This window comes from Nothobranchius furzeri, chromosome 11, assembly GCF_043380555.1.
Source record: "Nothobranchius furzeri strain GRZ-AD chromosome 11, NfurGRZ-RIMD1, whole genome shotgun sequence".
NCBI lineage: Eukaryota > Metazoa > Chordata > Actinopteri > Cyprinodontiformes > Nothobranchiidae > Nothobranchius > Nothobranchius furzeri.
Window position 1 is genome coordinate 54,560,077 of NC_091751.1, and position 26,161 is coordinate 54,586,237.

General features: G+C 40.1%; 2 protein-coding genes across 6 annotated transcripts in view; one reads left to right on the forward strand and one right to left on the reverse strand.

The window, feature by feature from the left end:
* Positions 1 to 155: 155 nt before the first annotated feature.
* On the reverse strand, positions 156 to 6,778 carry parla (presenilin associated, rhomboid-like a). Of its 2 annotated transcripts, XM_015956992.3 has the most exons (10): positions 6,640 to 6,778; positions 5,467 to 5,650; positions 5,047 to 5,151; positions 4,848 to 4,980; positions 3,959 to 4,054; positions 3,699 to 3,848; positions 2,958 to 3,028; positions 2,784 to 2,885; positions 523 to 620; positions 156 to 431 (listed from the first exon to the last, which is right to left on the reverse strand). In XM_015956992.3, exons 1-10 carry the CDS (start codon positions 6,717 to 6,719, stop codon positions 278 to 280), a joined length of 1,173 nt encoding a protein of 390 aa, XP_015812478.3. In that variant the 5' UTR covers positions 6,720 to 6,778; the 3' UTR covers positions 156 to 277. The 2 variants fall into 2 exon arrangements, with proteins under 2 accessions (XP_015812478.3, XP_054596008.1); XM_054740033.2 differs by lacking the exon at positions 3,699 to 3,848.
* A 4,082-nt stretch (positions 6,779 to 10,860) lies between these two features.
* Positions 10,861 to 26,161, forward strand: part of fgf12a (fibroblast growth factor 12a) — a 48,495-nt gene continuing 33,194 nt past the window's right edge. Inside the window, exon 1 of one of the 4 annotated variants that reach the window (XM_015957004.3) lies at positions 10,861 to 11,091. In XM_015957004.3, coding sequence (XP_015812490.1) covers positions 11,073 to 11,091 — 19 coding nt within the window. In that variant the 5' untranslated portion in view covers positions 10,861 to 11,072. Of the gene's footprint in view, positions 11,092 to 23,006; positions 23,472 to 26,161 lie in introns of those variants that run through there. The other 3 variants (XM_015957001.3, XM_015957003.3, XM_054740072.2) reach the window with 3 other exon arrangements.

The following is a 26,161-nucleotide window of genomic DNA, read 5'->3' on the forward strand; positions in this document are numbered from 1 at the left end:
TGGGGGTGACTTGCTCTTTAAAGTCTGGACTTTGATCCAGATTCTAACTAACCACTGTAATTCAATCAGGACAACAAAGTTAAGGAGAGAAGCAACAAAAATACCAATAAAGCTTAAAGTTTTCAAATATTGTTTCATTTAAAAAAAAACAGTAATAATTTTAGATGACAAACTATATTTATTATCGAACACAAACACACTTCACATGAATAAAAATGTCCTTGTATATAATTAAAGGAAGTGGAAGTATCTTTCTTCCTAAAAGCTTCCAAAGGTCTTAGTGATGTCCAGGTCCCCCACCACCACCTTTGTCCCCAGGTCTACCGCCCGGCCTAGACCCTCTGGAGACTGAGAAGCGCATGTTGTGCCACAGCTTCACGAGAGGCTCCCTCCGCCTCCAAAGCAGTTTGTGACCATATGCAACATACCATCTGCGAGAGAAGATGAGATCTTTAAACAAGATACTTAAACAAGATACTACTTATCTTGTATCAGATATATTACTCAGTACTGGGAACTCACACTCCAAAGAGGGCTCCGCCAAGATGAGCAGCATGGTCGAACAGCCGCCATCCCAACATGAGCCCTGCTGTATCTATAGCCACAAGCGCTTTGAGAGCCTGAGGAGACACACAAATTAGCAACTTTAAGTGAGGTCACATGCCGTGAAGTGCCACAAAACAACTCTACCGTGCATTCAGACATGCTTGCTTACACATTCACCCATTCATACACTTAACTGTTTATGCACAGATTTACATCTTTAGCCTGCAGCGCAAAAAAAGAAGGCTTTTCAGCACATTTAGTAGTTGATTGAGCAAACAGTGTTTTCTGATTTTGCTTAAGCAGTAACAGGGATCTGCAGCTTTATTTGTATAACACATTTCACACACAGAAGCAATTCCATGTGCTTTCCAGGAGCAAGAACAGCAAAACCATAAAACATTAAAATCAACGTGACAGCAGATTATAAATCAAATTTTAAAATACTCAAAATCAGATGTAAGAAACTAAATAAAAAGGCAAATTAAAGACCGAGCAGTTACAGTGCAGAAGGCGCCGCATAAAAACATTCATTCAAAGGTTGATGAAAACAGGGTTTTCAATTTTGATTTAACCCTCTCAGGCTCAAAATAAGTTTTGATAAAAGGACGAACAACTAAGTCCTTCAGGGGTACTTCTGAGTTAAAAAATGCTCATGGAATACGTATGTGGAGTAACCAGGTAGGTAGGTTTTTACTGTTGAAAATCTGCAACGCCTGCCTCCAGAGGGTTAAAGGTTGCTAGAGATGGGGCACATTTGAGGTCACGAGGAAGCTGATTCCATCTGAGCAGCATAGTGACTAAAAGCAGCTTCACCTTGTTTATTTCTGACCTGGGGGTTCTACCAACTGACTACTTCCTAAGGACCTCTCAGTCCTGCTGGGTGTATATACTGCAAGGAGATATGAAATATATTTTGGCCCCATGCCATTGCGTGATTTATAAACTAGCAGTAGCCATTTGAAATAGATTCTGTAGTTTACTGGTAACCAGTGTTGAGAGTTAAGAACAGGAGTGATGTGTTTGGTTCTTGTTAAGACTCTAGCAGAAGCATTCTGAATAAGCTGCAGTTGCTGTAAACACTTTCCGCAACTTTTACACTTAAAAAAAACATTATATATATAATGTTTTAAAATTAAAATTTAAGTTTTATTTTTTTAAAGGTTTCGGCAGCATACTATCAACTGTTGTGTTCATTTTCGGAGCTGTGACAGTGTTATGGGGTCCCACGTATGTTTATGGCACTAAACAGTTTTTGATCGGCGGTCTGCCACCGGAAGTGCTGACTGCGTGTTGCTTTACAGCAGTATCACGTAGACCCCATAGACACGAATACGTAGACGCACCATTGGAAAGCTTAACAGCATCACTGCCACATTGGATGGTTATCTTCGCTCTCCAAAGTCAGTGCGGAGTGAGCAACGATGCCTGTTTTTGTGCAGTCTACGGTTACACCAACATGGCGTACAATTGAAAACGGATCACGTGGGATTACAAGTGACTTTTCTAGCCTAACTTCAATTTATTTTTATTTATTTATTTGTTTAATTATATTTAGACTTTAATTGTCATACCATACTTTGTGTATGACTGTGAAAAAGCTTGATAAAATGTGTTTTTTAGTTGGGTAGGCTCCTTCCTCAGTAGAAATGAATACACTGAGGGCAAATAAGAGACCCATCTAAAATGGCGGCCAGCTACTACCGCAGCTCCAGTAGGCAGTGCCAGTCCACGAGGCGTCTATGTGGTAGACCTGTGGTTTAGTGACTTGAGCAAAAGCAGATCCACCAAAGAAAGCTAGAAAAGAGAACGGGAACGTGATAGAGCAAGAGCAAAGACCAGAGTTAATATCTGGTCGGTTTTTCCGCACTGGAGAGCTCTTCTTGAAAGAAAGGCATGTATTACAGACTCAGGACTTAGCCGTGCTGCTAATGGTTTGGTCGGGCATAAAGTTGTTATACAGTCCTGATAAAACTTTATTCAATGCTGAAACGCAGCTTAATGTGTTTGTTTGTGCACGCGAGTAGGAAAACTGCCAGTAAACAAGCCTCTTATGCGCGACAGAGAGATTAGATTTTACCACAGTGACGTTACACAGCAAGCCTTGAGAGGGCGACAGAGAGCATATATCCACAAAGGTCAGGAGTGTGTCTTTAAAGCTTTTTTGGGAAGATCAGACAAAAGACCAGCACAACACACACATGCATATAAATGTAGCATACCACCTTTGCAACACTTACATTGCCTGCTGTGAATGTGACCATTGGAAGGAAGATTATCCCCAGTTTGGCCTCTGGCACTTTCGTGCAGACAGCAGCAAGCACCGCCATGACAGCACCTGACTGTGAATAAATGTCAGGGTCATAATAACTCACATAAAGGTGGTAATAGAGTTTTAAAACATGAAACCTTACCGCCCCTAATGATGGATAGAACCGCCCAGTGGCTGTTTTACACAGGTAACTGACCATAGTAGAATTCACTCCTGGAAAAAGACCAATAAAAACAACCTTTACAACCAGGGGTGCAACAGGTCATCATTGATCTATCTCTACAGTTCGGCACACGCATGGTCCGCGCCAAGGCACCACGTGTTTAATCCAAATATGTAAAGCACAGTGGTGGTCATGGCAGAGGAGGAGAAAGCTTGAAAAACCACCTAAATCACGTAAGTCGTACCTCCGATCGCTGTGAGGGGGTGGCACTCACAAAACGCCTGGGAAAATTATTATATTAACGTGAATTCTGTGCTTCAGAAAGGTGATGAAATGAGTGAAAGCAGGACACGCAGGGAGGGAGCTATTTAAGGCAAGCTGTTATGTCATTTAATCAGCAACCAAACCTCTCTGTAATTCTTATTTTTATATCAAATTGTAAATTGAACAGAAAAATGTTGCACTAAGTGCTCTACAAAATAAAGAGAGCGCAAAGCCATTTGTATATGTCTGCTGAGCCGAAAAATAATCCGATACATGAATAAAAACCGTGATCCAATCCCAACCGTGAGTTTTTTGATCCGTTGCACCACTATTTACCACCCAAAAACATACTGAAAGCTACTTCTGCTTCTCTATTTCAGACAATTTTTCTCCTTCTCATTCAACCAGCCGTTTTAGATTTTTTTTCTATTATTTCTCACTCTTTGTCGGGCTCACCAGCAGAGAAGTAGACCGCAAGAAACTGCTCTTTCCCTAGGAGAGATACAATTCCAGAGGAGAACATCCATAGGACGTACATGTTGGCCACCATGTGGATAATGGAGTAGTGGCTGAAGGAAGACAGAACCATGGGAAGGCACTGTGTTTCTGATGAAGAACATACAAAGAACCAACACATTTTCACAGTGAAAACACAACATAGAAACAGGAAAATTAATATTCATCTTTGCCAGCTTGCCAACTAAAACCACACTCACTGGAGGCTGGGTTGGATGTGAAGTACTTGATCATTGTTCTCTGCATGGACGGGATCCGCCAGCAACACAGAACTGCCGCATTAATTGCAATAATGCCTGGAAAACATCAACAATTAAATGTATCTTAAGCCCTTTTCAGACAGACATTCTGGAACATTTGTGGACAATTCACTCCGGTTTTTAACCGGAACTGTGTTTTCAGACACACCACTTTTGTACCGGAACTTGTCCTTTCGGCTGCGTTCACACAGCAGGGAAAAGTTCCAGATGTCTGACGGCGGCGGTGGGTGGGGGGAATCGGACTTATGTTAAGAAGAAGAAGAAGAAAATATCATCTCTATAGCACCTCTCAAGATAAAAATCACGAGGCGCTTAAGCATTATTCTGCACACACGAAGACGCATAAGAGACCTGGATGATGAAGCTCAATGGTTAAAGGAATCACGGAAGCAGTGTGAAGCGCTCCGTCGCGCGTCTAGGCGGTACCGTAGGAGGCGAGCTGCCGTGGTTCGCCGCATGCTACAGCAGCGGGCTATCTGGGTGCGCACAGCGTCCCCCGGTCCCCTCCTCCACCCCCTCCCTCTTGTCCGGAACTTTACCTCACCAGTCTGAAGCAGCCACCCTGTCCGTAACAAGTCCGGACCTGTTACTAGGGGCTTCGTCCGGATAAATTCCGGAACACGTTATCCGGATGTTTGTATTCAGACACAAAGGTCTTACGGACAGATTCCGGAACATTTACATTTTTCATGGCCTGTCTGAAGGGGGCTATGGTGAGAGAATGCAAATGTGCTCAAATCTGATGCTTAATGAGTCCAGCTGTAATTTTATACCAACTGGAGTCATGAGAGACTAACTGAACAAAAAAGAAATGAAAGAAAAAGCATACCAGTGGCAGTTCTCTGTCCCTCTGTGAGGCTGTTCCAAAGGTCATCCACCATGGACATGAGGAGAATAAGCTGTCGCCGGAAGCCGGACAGCTGGTTCCACCAGTCGTGCCAGTACGCCATGTCCGGAGAGCCCTGGGAACATAATGGTAGGTCACTGTTTGCTGGTTAAAATAATGGCTGCAGCTGCAAAATCCTTACCAATGCAAGTTTTTCTAACTCTTCTCCATCTTTTGCAGTCTGAACTTTTGACTTTATGGTCTCATACTGCAGAATAGCCGACACACCAAAGGAGCAGCCTGTAAACTGACATGGAATCAGACAACAAGCAACAGCATCCATCCGTTCTGGATCTTGTTTTAGGGCAAATGCACACCAGCAGGCTTTAAAACCACATGATTTCTGTCTTGTGTCTCTTTTCATCAAATTACATCTGAGCCTTTAGGGAATGACCACAGGAGTTGTGGGTGTATTGTGCTGCTGAGTGGTGGACACTGGAAGTGAATTGGTTTGATGTGTGGAGCTTATGCGTAACTACTAGGTTTTATATGTGACTTTAATATGTTTTATAAGCTAAAATGTAATAAAAGAGGTTATTTAAGTGAAAGACAAGAAACCTACCCCTACAGTAAATATCAGCGGTCTGAAAAGTGTGGGTTTTCGAATGTAGGGGGGAGGTGGTGGACCGGCTGTGCCAGCCTCAGAAGGAGAGGTATTCAACTCTTGGGTGATATTTTCTTTCTTGGTATCTGGTCTTTTGGCTTCTCGACGGAAACTGCACCTCTGCTGGTTGTAGGGGTTAACTCTGTCAAAAACATTGAAGAAATAAAAATAATCTGGAACAAAATATTTAAAAGATTCAAGAAGCTGTTTCAATTTCTTTGAGGTGTTTCTAGGTAGATAAACACAAACTCAGCTGCAACAAAGGAATTTAGGTTAAGACAAAATCATGAATGAAAGTTCAATCAGATCACACACACACACACACACACACACACACACACACACACACTGTACTGAAACTCTAATTTCCCTCCGGGATGAATAAAGTATCTTTGAATTGAAAAATAGATGGCTTTCTGTTGACTAATTGGTTAATCAACCAATGTATTCAGTGGTCATGAGGTGGTCACATGGTATTTGATTGCATTACAGGAAGCTGATGACACCACCTCTGCAGCCTGGCTAGTGCTTGTTGGGAAAAATACATTAGGCTTTCATGGAACTCTGTTGTCTTAGTCATGAACTGTCTATGAGGGCGGTGAACTGCATCCAATGGTATGCAAACATTATCTGTTGTTGTATGCCTTATTTCTAACTGAGGGAGAAGCCTACACACACACAGATATATATATATATATATATATATATATATATATATATATATATATATATATATATATATGCAACATAAATGTGTATGAAGGTTTCAGTTAAGTGTTACACTTAAGAGACCGCCCCTAATAGATGGTGTTCTGTCGAGATCTGTTTGCACGTGAATTTTAGCTTCTGCACTAACTACTGTTTTCTCTTCTTGTACAGTAAAGTTACATAAAATAGCACTGAGACGTTCTTTGGGATAAACTCGCATAATGCTGAGTAACGTAACCCCGACATTATGAATTGTTTGGGCAACTCGGGTAACATAAAGCTATCTTTTAGCTACCGGTATGTTCACATTGACAGTACGGTTAGATGACTCCACACGAAAGAGAAAAACGCAAAAACACACCATGTCAGTGTTTTTCTTATTTAGACAACCTCGGCGAACAGAGCGAGGGGTTATTTGCTCACCTCGAGCTTCGTGAAATATTCTTAGGGTATCTGATGAAGTCTGTTTTGGCCCACTTCAAAAAACATCCTCTCCACGCCATGATTGTTGTGACCTCTTGTCTGAAGCTCCTCCCATTGCGAGTTGAATGCTTAAGATGCATTCAGGAATGCTCGGAAAAACTTCACTGCTTAGGTAAACGATGTTCAATGTTATATCTGTTGATCGTAAAATGTTTGAACATTAATTAAAGTTGCACACATTATTACGCGCAACGCATGTGTTGTAATTTTAGTTATAATTGTGTTAAAATAACGTATTAATGCTGAGATTCTATGTTAGTGGTACCCAAGGGAGTGTATTAAAACCATAGAACCAATTTTTACATCTAAATATGTTTTTGAAGATAATTGAGACACATTTGTTTGTGTGCAAATTCGGTATTTTACTGCAGTTCTCAGTTTACATTGGTTTGTTTTAATACAATTACAAGACTTTACTTTAATCTAGCGGTTAATTGAAGGAAAGGTCCACCATTTTTTGCTGAGATGGAAAGTGACCAAATATCGAAGAAAATATACCATTAACATTGGTACATCAATTAATATTAAGCTTTATTACAAATATATAAAAAGTTGAAAAAATATTATCAGCCATATTGTCTAACTATGATTTGACTATTTATTTGACTACATTTTATTTTTTTAGATTTATCTCCATGACAAACACGGACATGAGACCAACGTATAAGAAGATGGCATTTGATTTGTTCGTCAGGTATCATCTCATGTCAAATATGAACCTTCCTTTTGCATTTTGTTATTGTGTAAGTAAAAACTTCATTGGTTTACAGGCACATTTTAGCAACAAAGGCTCTATCAGATGAAACAAAATCCAAATAAAAAAATTAAAATACCTAACCAAGTATCATATTAGCTTACTTTATTAGAATTACATGCTTAGTGATTGTAATATTACCAGTTATAATATCACACCAAAACAGCTCTGTAGCACATTAGAGACAGTTGGCAATTATAGCTTCATTCACAAAATCTTTTCTTATAAGTATGTCTAAACTTTTGAATAATGGACATTTTACCATATATCAAACTTTTAACATTTTAATTATAACATTTTAAAGAAAACAAACAGACATTAATACGCATACACACTTTGATTAGCTGTGCACAAGGTATCTGCAAACTGTGGCAAGTGGTTCTTCTTTCTTATTGTTTTTAAATAGATGATAAAAGCAAATATTTTGTTTTAACACCAAACTTCCTGGAACCCTTGCACAGAGGATGAGCAGTATTGATGCTGCTATTGGCATCTGGACCTCCTCCACAAACTTCTGCTGTACTTGCCACTGAGCCCAGAAAAAGGTAAAGAAGGAAGAATGTACAGTGGGAGGGCTGCACTGCAGTGTCTGCAGTATAGAGCTTCCCTCCATTGCAAATTCTGCACTAACTGGATGCCGTTAGTTCTACACAATAATGCACAGGGAACTACAGTAATTATAAATAAATAAAGCTGTTAAAAATGTAAGATTGGAGAACACTGCACACGCAGTTCATTTGAATACAGTGATTATCGCAGATGAATAAAAACAAAGTCAAACAGAAAAGTGAGGAGTGTTGCAATTTCAGAGGATAGATGAAGAGAACAAAGAAAGGAGAGCAATATGCCTTTGCCACTGTATGGACCAAGGACATGCTGCTTAGTCAGATGATACCCTATGGTTGCAGGTCTGGGGCAGGGGAGGACAAAGAGCTGAGGGAAGGGAGGTAAAACCAGGAACGAGTACAGGACAGGTCAGAACAGGAAGGATGTAAGTACACTTGAATTACAGATGTTACTAATGTAAAAGTTTATGAAAGAGCACACACATATTTATTCCTGATATTGCAAGATGTTAATATCCTGTTTTTGATCAATGCAGTTCAAATTTTACCCTGTAGAGGTGTCCTCTTTCAGGTCCTGTCATCGATTCGCTGTGAACCGACGCCAGGCCGCGTCCAGAAAGAGGAAGCACAGGCTTGGCCATGTGACAGGAAGCGTGATATCTGAAACAACTTGTCAGGTGTCATGTAGGACAACCATTCAACCTACTGCAACCATATCAGTGTGGACAAAATAATCAACCAACTCTGGCATTTGGTTCTTCCATAGCGTCTGAGATTCAGATCTACACGTTCGTGATGTCATTTGGCCTTGGGGCTTCTATTTCTGCAGAAAGTCTGGAAACATCTTACACCAGCAGCACATGCTTTTTATACCGCCAGAGGAAACTCTAGCTGTTGTCACAGCGTCCCGTAGATGTGCTGACAGGGCGCTTTCTGGGGCACTGATCAATGAGCCAGTTAGATCATACCACACTTGTTTTCTGTGTTACTCTGCATACATTTTGCAACTTGGTGGTCAGTAGCTGATTGTTGTATTCTCTGAGCAGCTGCCACTTGCAAGACTCTGTGACTTAGATAGCAGGTGAGATTTCAGAGGTTCATTCATGCCAAACATACTCACATGGACATATTTTACATCCATGCTGCTTTCCTTCCTGTTTGTCCATTCTGACAATGTTTGGTTATTCAGCACAAACAAGGTCCCCAAGAGGTTTTTTATTTATGTATTTGCACAAATCTATTACACTGGAACAGCAAGCTCATTCTGAATGTTGCCTATAGTACGCAATATCTGAATTCTACAGCAGGATAATCAAATAACAGACACAATATGCAGCATCAAATTGCCAGGACACGCAATCGATCTAATTCACACATTAAATATTGATGTGTCTCAGCAAAATATTATATGTCCTTGCTATCAGGGAAGAAACATGGTGCATTAAATTGTCAGCAAGTGTAAGAGGAAACAGCTGGGATAGGTTTACTTTGCAAAGAATAACTACATATGAAAAAAAAAGGAAATGAAATGTATCCATTAATACTATGATATCTTCATACACTTACCCCCTTGAACAACCTCAGCTTGGAGAAACAGATAATAGTTCTGACTGGACAGACAAGCTAATCGCTGGTCACAGCTACAGAGCAATCAAAGTCTCTGGAGTTTTCAGTCTGAAACATTTAATTGCAGTTTATGAAAAGGCTCTTTGATAACATTTATTCTGCTGTAACTTTTACATTCCTTGGCCATTTCTGGAAAATTGTTGTGAAATTCTAGCCAGGAAAAAACACATTTGGAAATTCCTTCAACCCATATTTTAAAGGTGTGGCTCACTGAAAAAATAATGTAATTTTTTTCTGATCAAAACCAGTCACTCTGAGTTTTTCATGCAGGCTGAACATGAAAGTAGTCTCCTACATCTATCTCCTGCATTCGCTTCTGATAGAAAATAGACTGTGAAACTCTAGGATTTAAAAAATCTGACAGATCTACATCACAATGTCATTTGACATCCATAGACTCACCCACCTTGGCTCACAACGGTGAAGGTTGTTGGGAAGGCTGTTGTTGTTTTAGCATCCAGGAAATGGCAGATAATGTCCCAGCTAGTAGAAGCTAACCATTAGCATTAGTAACTTCACCACACAGCAGAAGTTCCTCCAGGCTTGTGTTATTTGTGAAGATAAAGCATCAACGTAGCAAGTCAGTGACAGAGCTGCATTGCTGTAATCCAGTCTGAGACGACACTTCCATACATCAGACCCCCCCCCCCCCCTCGACACCATCTTGCTAGGAATTCATTCCTTCTAGAGATCACTGCAAAGGTATTGACTAGTCACAGAATTCCATGTGGATCTGAACATATTGTGAAAGTTGTGGTATGAACATTTACAAACGAACATTTTCAGAAATTTTTGAGGATTTGAATTTTTTAATCCCTTGTAGCTGGCCCCACTTATCTTATTATAACACATTATCTCATCTGACTGTTCGGATAAACTGAACTTTTTCAGAACCCTATCTACACCTGACAAGATATTAAATAATTCTGACCTTTCTACAGAAACACACATCAAAACATCCGACCTGCTTCTTTAACGTTGCTGAATGAAGAATAAGAAAATATCAGAGGCATCCTTTGAACAGTTGTGGAAAAATTAACTTGACAGCTAAATATAATGAGGTTAATTTTAACCCCAGAATAAATTACCTTTAGTCTTCAATTTGTTCTGGAAAAAGAAGAGCACACCCCATCCACTCACCCCTGAAAAACACACATACACACACAAGTCCCACCCCCTCCATCTCTACCTGAGCCCTCGGTCCACTTCACACAGACACTCAGAAAGAAAAGGAGAAAGGCAAGCAGGAGCTTGTCGAAGAGCTCCACATCCAGCGAGAAAATCAGAGGTTCCAGAAGGATCTGATTTCTCCAAACATCTCATGATTCAAGTAAACTTCTTTCCTTCTGCTCGCCTGTCCTGACCGAGGAAGAGAGCGCACGCCAAGCAGACGCCTGCATTCCCTAACTTCTGCAAAGCTTGGGAACATGAGTGATAAAAAACCTGGTAAGAAATCTTTGGATTGATTTTCTTATTTTAAAAAAATAGCATGTTCAGTTTTGGTGTTGAGGTTCTGTTTCTGCACAGCAGCATTTACTCATCAGTGATCTATGAGTCAATGAAAACAGCAGGAACCACACACAAATTCTTTGTTTTGTTATTGAACTGCATGCAGCAAAACACAATGTGCAGCAAAAATGAATGCACAAAAACAAAAAACTAAACCTGCACTGGAGAGGGAGACAGTAAACGCAGCGACCATCGTCAGATCACATTCATCACTGCTGCAAAGCGATGCTGCTGCTGCTGCTGTATCCCTGCTGCTGCTCCTTAGAATATTCTGCTGATCCCAGCGTTCACCTACACTTTTCCCAGTTTTGGATGCTTTTCGTCCACATCTCACGGAAAACCATTCACATACTAATGCAAGTTGAACTCACATCCCTGCCTCCATGGCTATAGTTTTACCCCAGAGTGTTGCGCATGTTAAACATCTCCCTGCTCCTTTCTTTCCTGTACTTTGTCAGTGCTGTCAGCTGATTTGGACAAAAAACTGCTGCCTCTCCAGTTTCACTGCTGAAATGTGAGTGTGTGCTGCCGTTCCCAGCACAGGGAGACATTGTGGCCTCAGCGATCAGCGCGTGTGATAATGACAAAGCTTTCCAACTCTGCCACTAATGATTACAGAGGCTGTATTAAAGTTTGCTGCATTGGAAAAGTAGATGCTGCTGTTGAGCCTCACAGCATTTTACTCCCTCCATGAAGTTTCCAGCTCTTGGGGAGTACAGATGCTTTTTTCTCCTCTCCCTCCCCTGCTACTCCCAAAGCTCTCTGTCCTATCTGCCTGTGCACTGCGCTTCTCAGCATTTTTTCTGGAGACTGGAAATTATTAAACATGGATCTGGTCAGTTGGTCTCTCAACGCGATTTACACAATCTTTTCAATGATGAGAATGGGAGAAGGGGCTCCCAGATGCCCCTCTGGGACAGAGCCAGCTGGGTATATCATGGACTCCTGGAAACAGTGGAACTTGATCTGCCTCTCTCAACTGTCTGTAGAGGATTCCGAAGATGTTTGGATATTTGTCATTTTGGTGTCGGGATTCCTGCTGTTTGGCCTGAGTGGTTACCTGGCAAACCTTATCTGGGACTCAATGTGCTCTCTAACCCATTATCTCCCCCCCCCCCCCCCCCCTCCAAACGGAGGTGATGAGCGCTGCTCTTGCGGCTGCACGCTCTGAAGTGAGGAGAGTCCCAACCCTATCTCCCCACCTAGTGGACACTTATGTTGTGAATCGTCTGAAGTCTGTGTGCATATCTGTCTGAGGTGTTTTTTTTGCATAGCAAATATATCCTCTCTGTTGGTGGTAACTGAAGTGCCTTTTTTCCCTCCCCCTGACTCTATCCTCATATAAACTCTTGTGATCTGTAACGGTAGCGCGACTCGCGTTGCGAATGACCACAGTCACCAATTCTTGTCATGTGTCCATGTATGTATGTCTGATCTTGGAACTGTGTGTACTAAAACAACTGAGTTTCCCTCTGGGATTAAGAAAGTATTTGTGAATTTGAATTTGAATTGAATGTCTTGTGATGCTCAGTATTTTAAAAAATGCACAAGGTGAGGGCATGAAGCAGGCATTTTACCTGTGCAGTACATATTTAGAGACAGAACAGGGTGTCCTTGTTAAGTAGGGTAACCTTCTGTCATTGCTGCTTTGTCCTGCTATAGCCTGAATTTATCCTGAAGCATTTGGAAATAGGGATTTGTAATGGAGCACTTTGGTTTTGTGTACACCTGGTGCGTGTATTCAGGTGCTTAATTTGTGATGTTTGGGTCATAGTTAGTCCGCATTTATGTCGAAAAACAAGAAGGAAAAAGCAGTCTGTATTCCAAAACAAATATACATAATCACTTCTTGCAACTATTTGAGGAGAGAGGAAAATATCTATTTGAGTGTCATCTTAATGGCGTGGCTTGTGTTCATAAATACCATGCATGGGTTTATCTATGTTAGGGTAATTATTTGCTACTTAAATGATTCCCTGAGAAGGTGAGAACAAAAAAGAGCTGGTCCATGAAATATAGTGTCTATATTGTTCTCGCATGTTCATTTTAAGAGGTTGAACCCATTACTCATTTGTTAAAATAATGGTTCTAAAACTTTTGTGTTTCATTTCACCCTGGAAATTAAAATTAATTATTGCCACCCCAAATCTCTCTAAAAGGGATGTTCCACCCAAAGGTGAAATTTTGTCAGTTGACATATTTTCCAGAGTTAGATAAGTGGGAAACAACAATTTTAACCAGCCTAGTCATTCTCCTGTTGGGCTGTACTCCTTTCGCTTTAGCTTAGCTTAAAACAATATGTGACTGGATCCAATCACCATTGTGAGTAAAAAAGCCCTTAAAATCGCTCAGTAGTGATTGCAATCCTGCTTGGTGACCTAAATAATCAGACTGACTGCAAGTGAAAATAATTGGTAACATAAAGGAATCACAGACACCATTGGGACTACCTTATGACAAAGCACAGCTGTAAGCCTCCACTGGCAGCCCCAAAGACACCTGCTTCTGTAAACACAGATCAGTTACATTGAAGACATTTAAACAGATTTCATTCGGTTTCAGAAGACCACTCCAAGACCCAATCGTAGTGAACTCAACCTCATATGCTCATCACACCTTTAAGGTCTTTATGGGCTACGTTTGTGTTGGTAGCATATTTACTGAAATCACACATGTAAAATAAAAAAAAGTGAGAAAAGTATATCAAACAAGAAAGTTCATGTCATTCATTATTTCCCAGGAGAAATCATCAGTCATCTTGTATTATTTTTTAAATCCATTCTTTCTTCATCATCCTCATTGCAGCCACATTAACCTTTTGTCCCCACCCTTTTTGCAGTCGTGGCAGTCCTATAATTAAATACAGAAAGAAAAAAATGAAAATCTAGTTGTACATTATGTTCTCTGATTATGTACATTATGTACTCTGATTCCCCGCAGTCGGCTGTGACGAATATCCTGTTGGTATGGTGTTGTGCACAGAAACTCCACTTTGCACATTTTGTAGCTTGCAAAAGATTTTTGCAAGCATCACTAGATGCACTATTAATACTTTTGAAAAGTTGCTGATTTTAGTAACGTCTTTCTTTATTGCATTGCAGAATGCAATTATACTTTCTGATGTTTTCAGCGAATAGTTCAGTGCTGTTGTGTACTACAATACACTTTTCCTTCTACTGGTACATGAGTCTAATTTATCTTGTTCGTGCTCATGTTTAAACACTGATCAAGATTTAATATGTAGCTTACAAAAATGCTGAAGTGTTTTTAGATGGCTTCAGGGGGACAACAGTAAGAGTTTGAACTGATTCAAAACACAAGAATGATGTCAAAGCAAGGCATCATGTTGTGATCAAATCTGTTGACACTAAACCTCCCGAGGATGAAAGAGCAGAGCCCACAGACTTTAAATGTGCAAACAAACCAACCGACTGAGTCTGTGAAAACAGGGTACAGAGATTGATGTTGGAAGTACCAAATAGAAAGTTTTATCTCAGAGAAAATATGAAGACTACAAATACGTTTTGTGTTGGAACAAAAGTAACTGAAACCAGATGAGCATAACACAGCACACATTACTTAGAAAATAGCAAACCAGTGAAGAGGGAGATGTTTTTCTGGAGGATTTTTTGCCATATTGCTTAATATACTCTTCACCTACCGAAAAATTAAATGTATATATATTTTTTGGTAAATAAATAGTAAGTTAAAGTGTATTATTGTGTAATTAAAGTGTATAATTGTAACAAAGTGTAATTATTGTGCAAAGCAGTATTTACTGGGAATGATTAATAAAAAGAAAAACTAGAATTGAATCTGAGTTACATGGTAATAACTGTTTAAGAACCCAGAAACAATAATACACTTTAACTTACTATGTAATTACCATGTAAGTACTTAGTAATTAGGGGACTGTGAAAGGAAGCGTTACCTATTTTTTTAAATGAATATTTTTTTATCACCTCTGAGATGTAGAGTCCTGAAGAGTCATCCTCCAATCATTGCGAAGATCCCATTTTTGATGACTGGATCGTGATCAATTCTTAGAACTGCCCTCTGACCGACCTGCTCCCTTCTGCGCATGCCCCTCTACGTGCATGGATTGCACATTCTCAGCTTTAAGCAGCTGAACAGGAAGCAAAGCCTGAACCAGGCTTCTGTGTCTGGACGGAATGTTCAGTTCAGTTTGCAAACTTCAATTAAGGAGTTACTTTAAATGTTCTGTTTAGAGTCTGGTACTGTGACGGAGCTGTTGTCTGTGATCGCAGCCTGTCCCCTGTCAAGCTGCAAAGCAACGTGTGTGTGTGAGTGTGTGTGTGTCCCAGATTATTGATGGTACTGAGCTGCTGTGATTTTGACGTTATGACAAACCAAGAAAGCTTAAAACTGTCTATTTTTTCCACTATAAAAATACTACACACTATTAGCTAGCATACTAAATAGATATATGATTATGTAGATGTGGTAAGTTAGGAATTATGGCAGAAAAGATGCTAACGAGTCAAAACATGTGAGATAACGTTATGTTTTTATGGTTTACACAGTCGTCGTCGTCGTCTTCCTCCGCTTATCCGGGTCTGGGTCGCGGGGGCAGCATCCCAACTAGGGAGCTCCAGACCGTCCTCTCCCCGTCCACCTCCACCAGCTCCTCCGGCAAGACTCCAAGGCGTTCCCGGACCAGATTGGAGATGTAACCTCTCCGACGTGTCCTGGGTCGACCCGGGGGCCTTTACACAGTATCAGCTGCAATACTTGTTATACCATTTTCTGCAACCATCAGATCCTAAAAAGGAGGTCCTGAGGGAAGGGGGTTGGACCTTAGAATTATTCCCCCCCCCCCCCCCCCCCCCCCGAAGACTTAGGTTTCTTGGACAACTGTTACCAAGAATGTCCACTCTACCTATAGTGTATTTGCGTACTTTAATTTAGCATTACTAATTAAGTTCATCACCACTATATCTCTTGATAAGTTTCATTTACTCAAGGTGTTTCGAAGCTACATTTTGGACTTTTCCAGTAACACAATTCATTGCAATGTAAGTCCAGTTTATCTGTATGAAACCAATATACAACAAAAGCCCTCTGAGCATAATTATCAGATAAATAAAGTAGTTAAACCAAGTCAAGTTCCACACACGTCATTTCAATTTATTATGTTATGAGAAAATTCCTGCCTCTAAATTCCAAACAGGATGTTGGTGAGTCAAGCGTCTCTCTTCTTTAAAAAAAAAATCCCCACAGCTTTAGAATAAACACTCTCCTAGTGGACCTGCAATGCATCTAGGTCATTATCTGAATGTTTTATACAGTTTGACTGACAGGTGACACGTGTGTTCAGCTTGGGTGAGCAAAAATGTAGATAGATCAAAATTGTAAGACCTGCTTTTGAAGATGATTTTGCAAGAGTATAGCATCACATTTATGGATATATTATCAGGCTGGCAGGTATGTCTTACTTTCTAAAGAGGCATTAGCAAGTATATAGTCATCTGCGGCTGTAGATGGTAATCCATCTTTGAAACAAGACTCTAATGAGAATGAATTTATAGCTGCAATTGCAAATTTGGAGCACAAATTAGCTTAATTATTATCATGCCTCTTTACATTCTTACATAGTATATCCATAAATATATTGCGGACATTTAAAAAAATAAAAAACATGGGTTCTCTCACATTTGCCTAAAAACCTCCAAAAGCAACTATTGGACTTTCCGGTTGTTGGCCTGTTGCACCTCCCTGGGTCTTCAATTTTTACACACTCGCATATTTAGCAAAAGAACACCTCTGATGTGAAAGGTTCTCATAATATCAGAGGAGAAACAGCCGGCTGCTACCACTTCACCTTTAGGACAAATCACCAGAGTCCCAAAGGAAAAACACCATTTGAAATTATGGACAAGAAGAGGACTTTGGGACCTAGAAAACGGTGACTGGTATTCACTGGTTTCCTCTGGGAATGCGGGTTTCTGGTTACAGCAGAATCATCTCAGGGAAGATTCCCGAAGGGAGGTGTGAGTGTTCCATGACCATGTTTGCGTTCAAAACCTAACTTGTTCTATAGCAGGGGTGTCAAACTCAAACTCACACGGGGCCGAAATGAAACTCTGGAACGGAGTCGAGGGCCAAACTTAATATTTTTTGAAAAAGTGACGGCAAATTTGCACATTTTCTTTATCAACATATATGCAATTTTGAACCTTTAAATTTGGAAACAAACTTATTTCTGCATTAACACTGAATGTGGAATAACCAAATTACACACGAGCAAGTCAGTTTTAAATAAAAGGCATCAGTGGTATTCATTACTTGTGGTATATTCAGCATTTTTAAAATCTTTTAAATCTTTTCTCACGGGCCAACAACAAAATAAAAATATCATTTTATCTTAAATGAAAATGCAACAACTCACCTGTTAACTTTGATGTTTTGGAGCAGAAAAAGCATAAAACCAACATATTTAAAGCCCAGTTTGTTCCACTGGTTTACTGTGATGCTCACCTGTTCCAGCCAGATACCTGCATCATGGGGTTGATCTGAGCTGAGGAGGAGACTCCTGTTGTTTTGTTCATCTTCATCATAATAATGACAACAGGTGCTCACATAGGTTTGTGCTGCTGAACATGTCTGAGCAGCTTGACCACGTTGTTGTGTGTCGGGGAGGAAACACGACAGCAGCCACAGGGCCGTGCTGGTTTGAGCGTGTCGCTGCTCGCTGGAGTTATATCAGCTCTGTCTGGACGTTAGTTGGAAAACTTTCTCTTTCAGTAGTGAACACATTACTGAGTGGCTAGAATCTCCGTTTCTGGGCTTCAACGTCAGAAAATAGCTGAGTGAACTCTGCGCTGAGTGAGAGGAGTGTAGTTTGTCCGAGACAGCGGAGCTGCACATCGGCAGCAGGAGCTGGAAAAAACACAAAGGAGGGGGCGCGTCGGCTCCGCGCTGACGCAGCAAAGCATCATGGGAGTTGAAACCTTTGCGGTAAAATTGGCCAGCAGGCCAGTTTTAATATATTTTTGATATTTATCTCGCGGGCCACATAAAAATGCTCCGCGGGCCACATCTGGCCCGCGGGCCTTGAGTCTGACATATGTGTTCTATAGATTCACTATAACAGCTTTAAAAGTTACCAGTTTGGAAATTGATTTTTGTCCTGAAACTATTTATGAAAGAACAACATCACAAACTAATATAGAAAAGAAAGAATAAAATATGTCATTGTCGCATTTGTTGTGGTTTTAAATTATAAAATACTTAATAGAAAGTGAGATGGAAAGCTGAAGTTTGCATGCTTTTTTATTGTATTCTAGAGAAGAAAGTTAGTTGTACAGAGGTACAATCTTTTTTAAATACAGAAGCATATTTGCTTATGTCTATAAAATGTGACAAAAACATGTAAGCATTTTGAAGCGTTGATCATATTTAGATCATAATCTCGTTAGGGAAAGTGAACTTTGCAGGACAGACATTTAAAGGGGATACATCTTAAGTTATATTAGTTTAGTGGTTGATAAGTTCTTTGCACTAAATCCCTCTCATATAAAATCATCTCAGCAGTTTTATTTTTGTCCATTTCAGTACCTTCCAGAATGAGCTGTTTCAGGGCTCTTTCACTGTGAAAACAAGCTGAAGATGGCCACACCCAATCCTCCCCCGCTCAGGCTACTATAAGCTGAGAAGCTCCAATATCCTTTGCGGGCTCTAAGTAGAGCCAGTGCTCTGTCTTGCATGTGAGACATGGTAATTTCCCTGTTTGTGACATCACAAACATAGACATTTTATAAGTGGCTGACAGAAAACAGATGAATGTTTTTTTTTACTGTAAAGGAGTTAATTTACATCTAATGAAGGAACCGTGAGACATAAGATTCCATAGTAAATATGAAATCAATCTTATGGACCGTTGGGTTATTTTAACCAGAAGATTGGAACTTTTTATTGCAGGGATTATGTAACACTTGTATTAACTGAGAGACAAGAGAAGAGAGAGTCACCTTTAAAACATTTAAGAAGATTTATTTCTAAACAAATTTAAAGAATTTTAAACAAGACTAACTCTAAACTCTACGTGATGAATGGATCTGGTGTGAATGAGACGTGAGATCAATGGTGTATGTGTGAGTGATGTTGTAATCAGAACTCTCGTATCCGGAGAAGCAAGTCTGAATGATGTTGTGATGTTTTGCTTTAGATCTATGATGAGGTGGCTATGATCGGAGTTTCATAAACACATGAGACGCCATATTTGTCGCTCTACACATACCCTTCAGATGAGACCTCCGTACAGATCCGGACTGCCAGGTCCTCGAACCCCCCGTTCGGTAAAGGAGCCGACGAAACAGCATCAGCAGTACGACAGACTAGTCTTTGGATTGTCTCCAGGTAAAAAGCAACAGTTGGTTGACAGCGTCAGATGGACCCCCCTTGGGTCAGTGAATTCAGCTTTTATTCTGAAAGGAACCGTTGCTCAGTTGGAAAAATGAAACAGAATTTATCCAGCTTGTTGGTTCTTTGCTTAAAAAGGAAGTCCGGGTGGCCAGTCCAATACTTTGCTTAGCATGCGTTGAACTGCAGAGAACTCCAGTAAACCGTTGAGAACTTGAGAACTGAACTGAAGATGGCGTGGGACTGATTTTATTAATCTGGATGTTTTGATTTCTGGTCGAATCAAAGTTGGCAGATATATAAACACCACAGAGACTATGCCACACTTCAGAAAGGAATGTTCTGATTGGATGAGTAAACAATGTGTCATGCTTTCACATTACGTGTAGTCAGAATGTCTAGTGCACCAGATTAAAGTCATATTACTTATTAAAGCATATTAATCATAACATTGTTATTTTACAGATTGGTCAACATTATAATATTGACTAACACTTTGTTTGATTAGCTTTATTAAAAATTTAGTTCTTTGATTTATTAAAAGGAAAGGGTCCTTTGTCTTCATTCTTCTCTTGAGCTGGAAAGGAAGCAGTTTAGAAGCAAATGCATGACCTCGAGGCAGTCTCATGCAGATTAGTACTGTGTCAGAGGCATCTGTGGAGAGAGGGTAAATAACCTTCGGTGGAATAGCTCCTTCATCACGTTACATTACATTTGGAGTATTTAAAGATACAATAGAGACCCTCATGGCAGCACAAAACTATGCAAAAGGTGATTTTTTTCACCTTCATCTTTGACTTTTTCTTTATTTTACTTTGTAAAGCACTTTGAGCCACTGATATAAGATACGGCCTCATTGAGATGAGAAAAGTTTTTCACTTTTCTATTTATTTTTAATACCAGGTTCACTGAGAAACCAATTTTACTTTTTATTTTTGAAAGTGATCAGTCACTCTGAGTTTTTCTTGCAGGCTGAATGTGAAAATTGTCTTCTACCCCTATTTCCTGCATTAGCTTCTGATGGAAACTAGATGGAAAAACACGTGGTTCAGAAAAGCCTGACAGATCTACATCACACTGTTACTTAACACTCATGGACTCACCCACCTTGGCTAACAATGGGGAAGGCTGAACGCTGTTCTAGCATCCAGGAAACTGCAAAGAACACCTTGGCTAGCAGAAACTAACCGTTAACCTTAGCAACTCCACCACACAGTAGACCTTCTTCAGGCTTGTGTTGTTTGTGGAGTTAAAACATTAACGTTGCAAAGCAAATAAAGTCAGTGGTAGACTTACGTTGTTGTTCGCCAGTCAGCGAAAAGATGTCCAAATATCAGGAAATGAGACTACAAATTCTTCCGTCCAAAGCTACATTCTCCTCTAGCTGTCACCTATGTCCTTAAACAGACACACTTTAGCCCCCCAATGTTTTGATTAATAAAACAATTTTAATTTCAATTCATATATATCTAAAGGAAAAGATGCTACAATACAACATATAACATGTTGACTGTGTGGTACCACATTACAAGGTGGCTTTAACTTGAGCCTCACTGCATTTTTAGAAAGGCGAATTGAATATTGGCGTCCGGCATCCTTCCACTGTTATTAAAGGTAACCCAGAGTTAGCTCAAAAGCAGACGGTTGGCATAATTTAAAAAGTAATGAACAATATTAACTTTAAGTTATTTAAGCAATAAAAATGAGTAAATATTGCCCTAACAAACATGACTGGATGAAAACACTTGGTTTTGAATGTATGATATTCAATTATTAATAAAAACATTTTCTGTGAACTGAATGTTTTGAATGGACAAAGATAATTAATAATCTTCATGTGTACAATTTTTATCCAGGAAATAGATGACTTCTTCTTCTTCTTCTTCTTTGGTTCATGATTGATCAGGTTAGGATAAGATTATCCATTGTTTTGTTCTATTCTGTTTGTCAACTGGAAAAATACTTCAACTTGAGCTGTTCTTTTTTTAACTGATATTAAAGCTAAAATTAAAATAATTAACACATTTTCATTATAATTGACATTTTAAAACAGCATTTTTGGATTAACTTATATTAAATTCCCAAATCTTTATTTCACTTTGGTGTCTGTACCCTCTGTTTAAGCTTTTCATTTTCCTTGTCGTGGCTCTTTTCTGGTTGCCTCTGCAGTGGGACTGTACTGGGAGCTTGTGCAGCACCACCATCATATCTCTCTGGGTCGGATGCCAGCTCCCCCCCCCCCCCTCTCTCTCTTCCTCTTTGACCTCTTATTATTTGCATGGATGCTGCTTTTGAAGCATTTTGCTGACCCAATGTGTTCTTTAATGTACTTTTTGCATTATCAAAAGCTGGGGCATATTCCTAAGGTTTTCTGTGTTGTGTAATTTGCTGCCCTTGTGGTGCAATCTGTGTGCAACAGTGCACATAACCACAGCAGTGTATTAAAGTGTTATTTATATAATTCATACAAAAACACATTGTATAGGCTTGTTTTTGATACCTAGGTTATTTCCTTTCTACTTTCAAATCCTACCTTTAGGTTTTGTTTTTAAATCTCACTTTTAGACTCCTAATCTATACAATAGCACCATCTAGTGGTGTATTTAACGCATAGTCGCGTTAGCAAATATTGCAACTCAGTATATTGTACTTGTCATCCTGGATCCGGGAGTTCTTCAACCAGAGTTTTACACGTCACATTTGAAATAAGACATTGAAAGGACGTTTCAGTTAATTAACATTGATAAACATATTAATAAGCATTAAGTTTGTGTCTATTATTCAAAATCTACATATCCCTACGTCATACCTAGTATAAATTATCTATAACCTCTAACTTTCGGGCCATATTTTACTACAAAGCATATGTGTTAACGTAGATTTTATGGAAACTAATAAACATAAGTTTCAAACCGCTGCTGTTTCTGTCTCAGTGATCTATAAAAACGGATTAGATTCTCAAGCATTTTTTCTACCATTCATTAACTTTGTATTTAAACACTGCACACTTCTGTATTAATGAAGCAACAACTCGGTCACGAATTGATCAACTTTAAATAAAGGGCCAATCATTCACTGATTGTCCCCCAGCTGGAGGACCTGGTGGACAGTCACTCTGTCATAAACTTTCTGCTATTAGAGGCACGCATCTTTGACTTTAAAGCATCAGACTTCAGCTGACGTAGCCTTCTGCGTTTCCCCTCATCCCCTATGAATTTGGAGAGAGAGAGAGAGAGAGAGAGAGAGAGAGAGAGAGAGAGAGAGAGAGAGAGAGAGAGAGAGAGAGAGAGAGAGAGAGAGAGAGAGAGAGAGAGAAAGAGAAGAAAAAAACTATCAGCTCTCGGATCCAACATGTTCAGCCTTTGTCGTCTTGACTGTCAGCTCCGCATTAGGTGGCCGGCCTGCCACTTTACCCCTGCAGTTTAACTTTGGCTCCCTTCCTCCCTCCCTCCTCCACAATCACCCCCTTCTCTCAGTTCTCGCCGTTACGTCCTGCTGCTGGCAAAGACGCGGAGGCAGGCGATGCACGAGAGCACATTGTGACGTCCTTGCGTTGCCTGCTGTGGCGGAAGAGGAGCGTTCGCCGAGGAAGGCGAATGACCGTGCACGAGAAGAGGATAAGATAGGACTGAGGGGGAGAAAGAAGAAAGCAAGAGACAGTGGGGGGTCACTCAAGATGCCTCGTTTTAGCGTAATTTGTCCCGCAGATTGTGCCCTTCTGGTGTTTTGAGGGCTGCCGAGAGAGAGAGGCTGGCTGGCTGGCTACGTTATGCCTGACCCTGCTGTGATGTGATCGCGCTGTCCGATTGTTTGGATTGAGGAAGGCTCCCACCAACCCAAATCAATGAGGATTCTGAGGCCATTCCTTCAGAAAGGAGCGCATATGCTGCAGTGTTTCTGTGGACAACGATCGAAGTCGACCACTATCACCGACGGTGAGAGACACACACATCTTCAACAGCTGCCTCGGCTTTCTGCATGCTTTCTCTGTTGGGTGATAGTTAGGGGGGAGGAAGAGGTGAGGGGCAGGAAGAAAAGAGGGAAGAGTGCTTAACATCCTCCGAGTCTGCAGGGAGAGATAACCTCTCCTTGCGCTCCTCGCATCTGTCCCGGGTTTGGTGTGCAGTCTGCACCAGTCGCAGATGGCTGCTGGCAGTCAGCATCAAGCAGCTCACTTCTGATACTTTATCCGGTAGAGCTGTGTGTTTTTGCAAACAGTGCTGCAGTTGAAGCGGGCCAATTTTTTTTGTCAATGCAGAGATCAAAGTCATTAAACTTCAGGGGCCAGAAAGGCTCTTGGAGGGCCCTAAAACAGCAGTCAGGTTCAGCACCATGAACAGCGCCATACCAAGGCACATTCAAACTTTTCCTATCAGGGTTTGTTTTAAACGATTCGAATCAAACTATTTTGTTATTATGAGAAATCTCATATATAGCTACACCTTAAGAGATCTAAATGTATCCAAAGGGGTTCTCAGAAACTCCCCCAAAGTCCACAAATTTCACTTGGGCCTGAACAAACTTTATTTAACCAAATTAAGATGAGCATGTGCCTTTAACTAACAAAAATACACAACCACTCATGTGTGTTGGGCAGTAAAGCTGAAACCCTTCCCCCTGGCCTTTTTTGTAGCACTTCACTGCATTGCTACAGTTCACTCATAACATCACTTCACTGTTTTCAAAGGCATTTACAACAAGAAGGTTTTTTTTTACTGATGGACATGCCTCTTGGTGTTACCATCTGAAGTTCCCCAGCTCTCAGATTCAGGGCAGACAATTAGAAACTCCATTAAGCACAGCTGATTCCTCTGAGGAAGCTGTACCAAAAGCAGCGTGCACACTGGGATCTGTAGGATATTTAGTCCTTCCTGTCCTTTTCCTGCATCTCTACTCACTACATGAACCCCATGACCTCAATTGAAACTTTATGAGTCAGCTCATAGGTGCTGAGAGAAATGGCAGCCAAATGTAGACACATGATTGTCTCGTATGAGGCTGAAAACTTTATTTGAATTGTGCTGATTCATTTAACAAATCTACAGTTGGAACTCAAAAAATTAGAATATGGTGCAAAAGTTCATTTCTTTCTGTATTCCAGCTTAAAATGTTAAACTAATTTATTAGATGGACTCATTACATGCGAAGCCAGATATTCCAAGCCTTCATTTGTGATAGTTGTGATGATTATGGTTTACAGCTTATGAAAACCTCACATTCAAAATCTTAGATAAATATTGCAAAAAGCTTCCATATTCTAGACTCAAAGTGTTAAACTCTAATCAGCAAATGAAACTAAAACACATGCAAAGGGTTCCTGAGCCTTTAGATGGTCTCTCAGTCTAAGCTGAGTTACTGAAGTAAATGGAAGTTAGCACTATAGGCTAATTTTTAAAGTTTTAAACAAAGTTCAAATTTGAATTATTGAGAACAAAAGAAATGATTGCCCAAATGCTTCCTTTTTGATTACATACAGGTGTGGGATGGTCTCCATAACTCCAGATTGTTCTGTAGCAGAGACACATTACTGCTAAAACAAGGCAGCATTACAGAGTCACATAACAGAAACAAGGGTATAAACACGTACTTCTACAGCTTCAATGTATTGCCAGCAGGATGAGCAGAGAGTATGTTAGTCAGATTCATTCAAAATAACACCAGATAAGGTATTTTATGGATGAATGTTGGAATAAATGTTTCCACCTGTATGCTTTCCTTTGTGGTATCAGGTTTTATCTCTGTTAAAATGAACCCTGAAGATCTCCCGCTTCTGAAACACTCTTTCTGTGAGGAATTCACACAACTTGAAATATTACTATCCTTCTTCTTAATTTATGTTAACTAACACGACATCCACATTGACCTGATACAAGTGGTCAGGTTTTGTTAGACTTTTAAAAAAAGTTACCAGCTACTTGTTTGCATTATGAGTGACCAGGAGCACACAGGGCGTACGTTTGTAGGGAATAGTAGAAACATGGATAGATATCTCTTTTTTTCTCATAAAAATGCATTGAAACCAACATTTTAATGAAATGTATTCAAATCTATTTAAATAAACTTGAATAACTTTTTGAATTTAACACACGAAGCGAAAGCTGGCTGTGCCTCTTTGTTTTTCTCTTTGCTTAACAAAAACGTTGTTTTGCTTGCTTTGATCTGGCTTATGTGATGCTACATGCCAATAATAGAGCGGCACTGATGGTCCGTCTGAGCCACAGAATCACTTTCATTCTCTCACATTTCAGCTCTTCACCTCCTCCAGACTTGGTGAGATAGCTGAGCAGACATTACACTATGAAATCTTGCTCCAGCTTTTGTGAGTCAACAATTCTGTGCGGTATCTCAAGGACACTGAGAAGTGATAAACTTCTCTGTGTGGGAACTTCAGCTTCTGTTTCTTTATCTGGCCTCCTCACATTCTGTTTATTCACCACAAGATGGCAGCAGACATAAAGAAAGTCACAGGCAGAGAGGCACAACCAGGGTTTATTTTGGCAGGTTCACACATCATCAGTTTAAAACTTAACAAGATGATTTCAAGTAACTTAAAAAAGTTTATTTTTCTGAAGTCAATTTTTGCAGGGTTGTTTTGTTCCTTGCAATTCTGCAGAAAAAAAGTGAA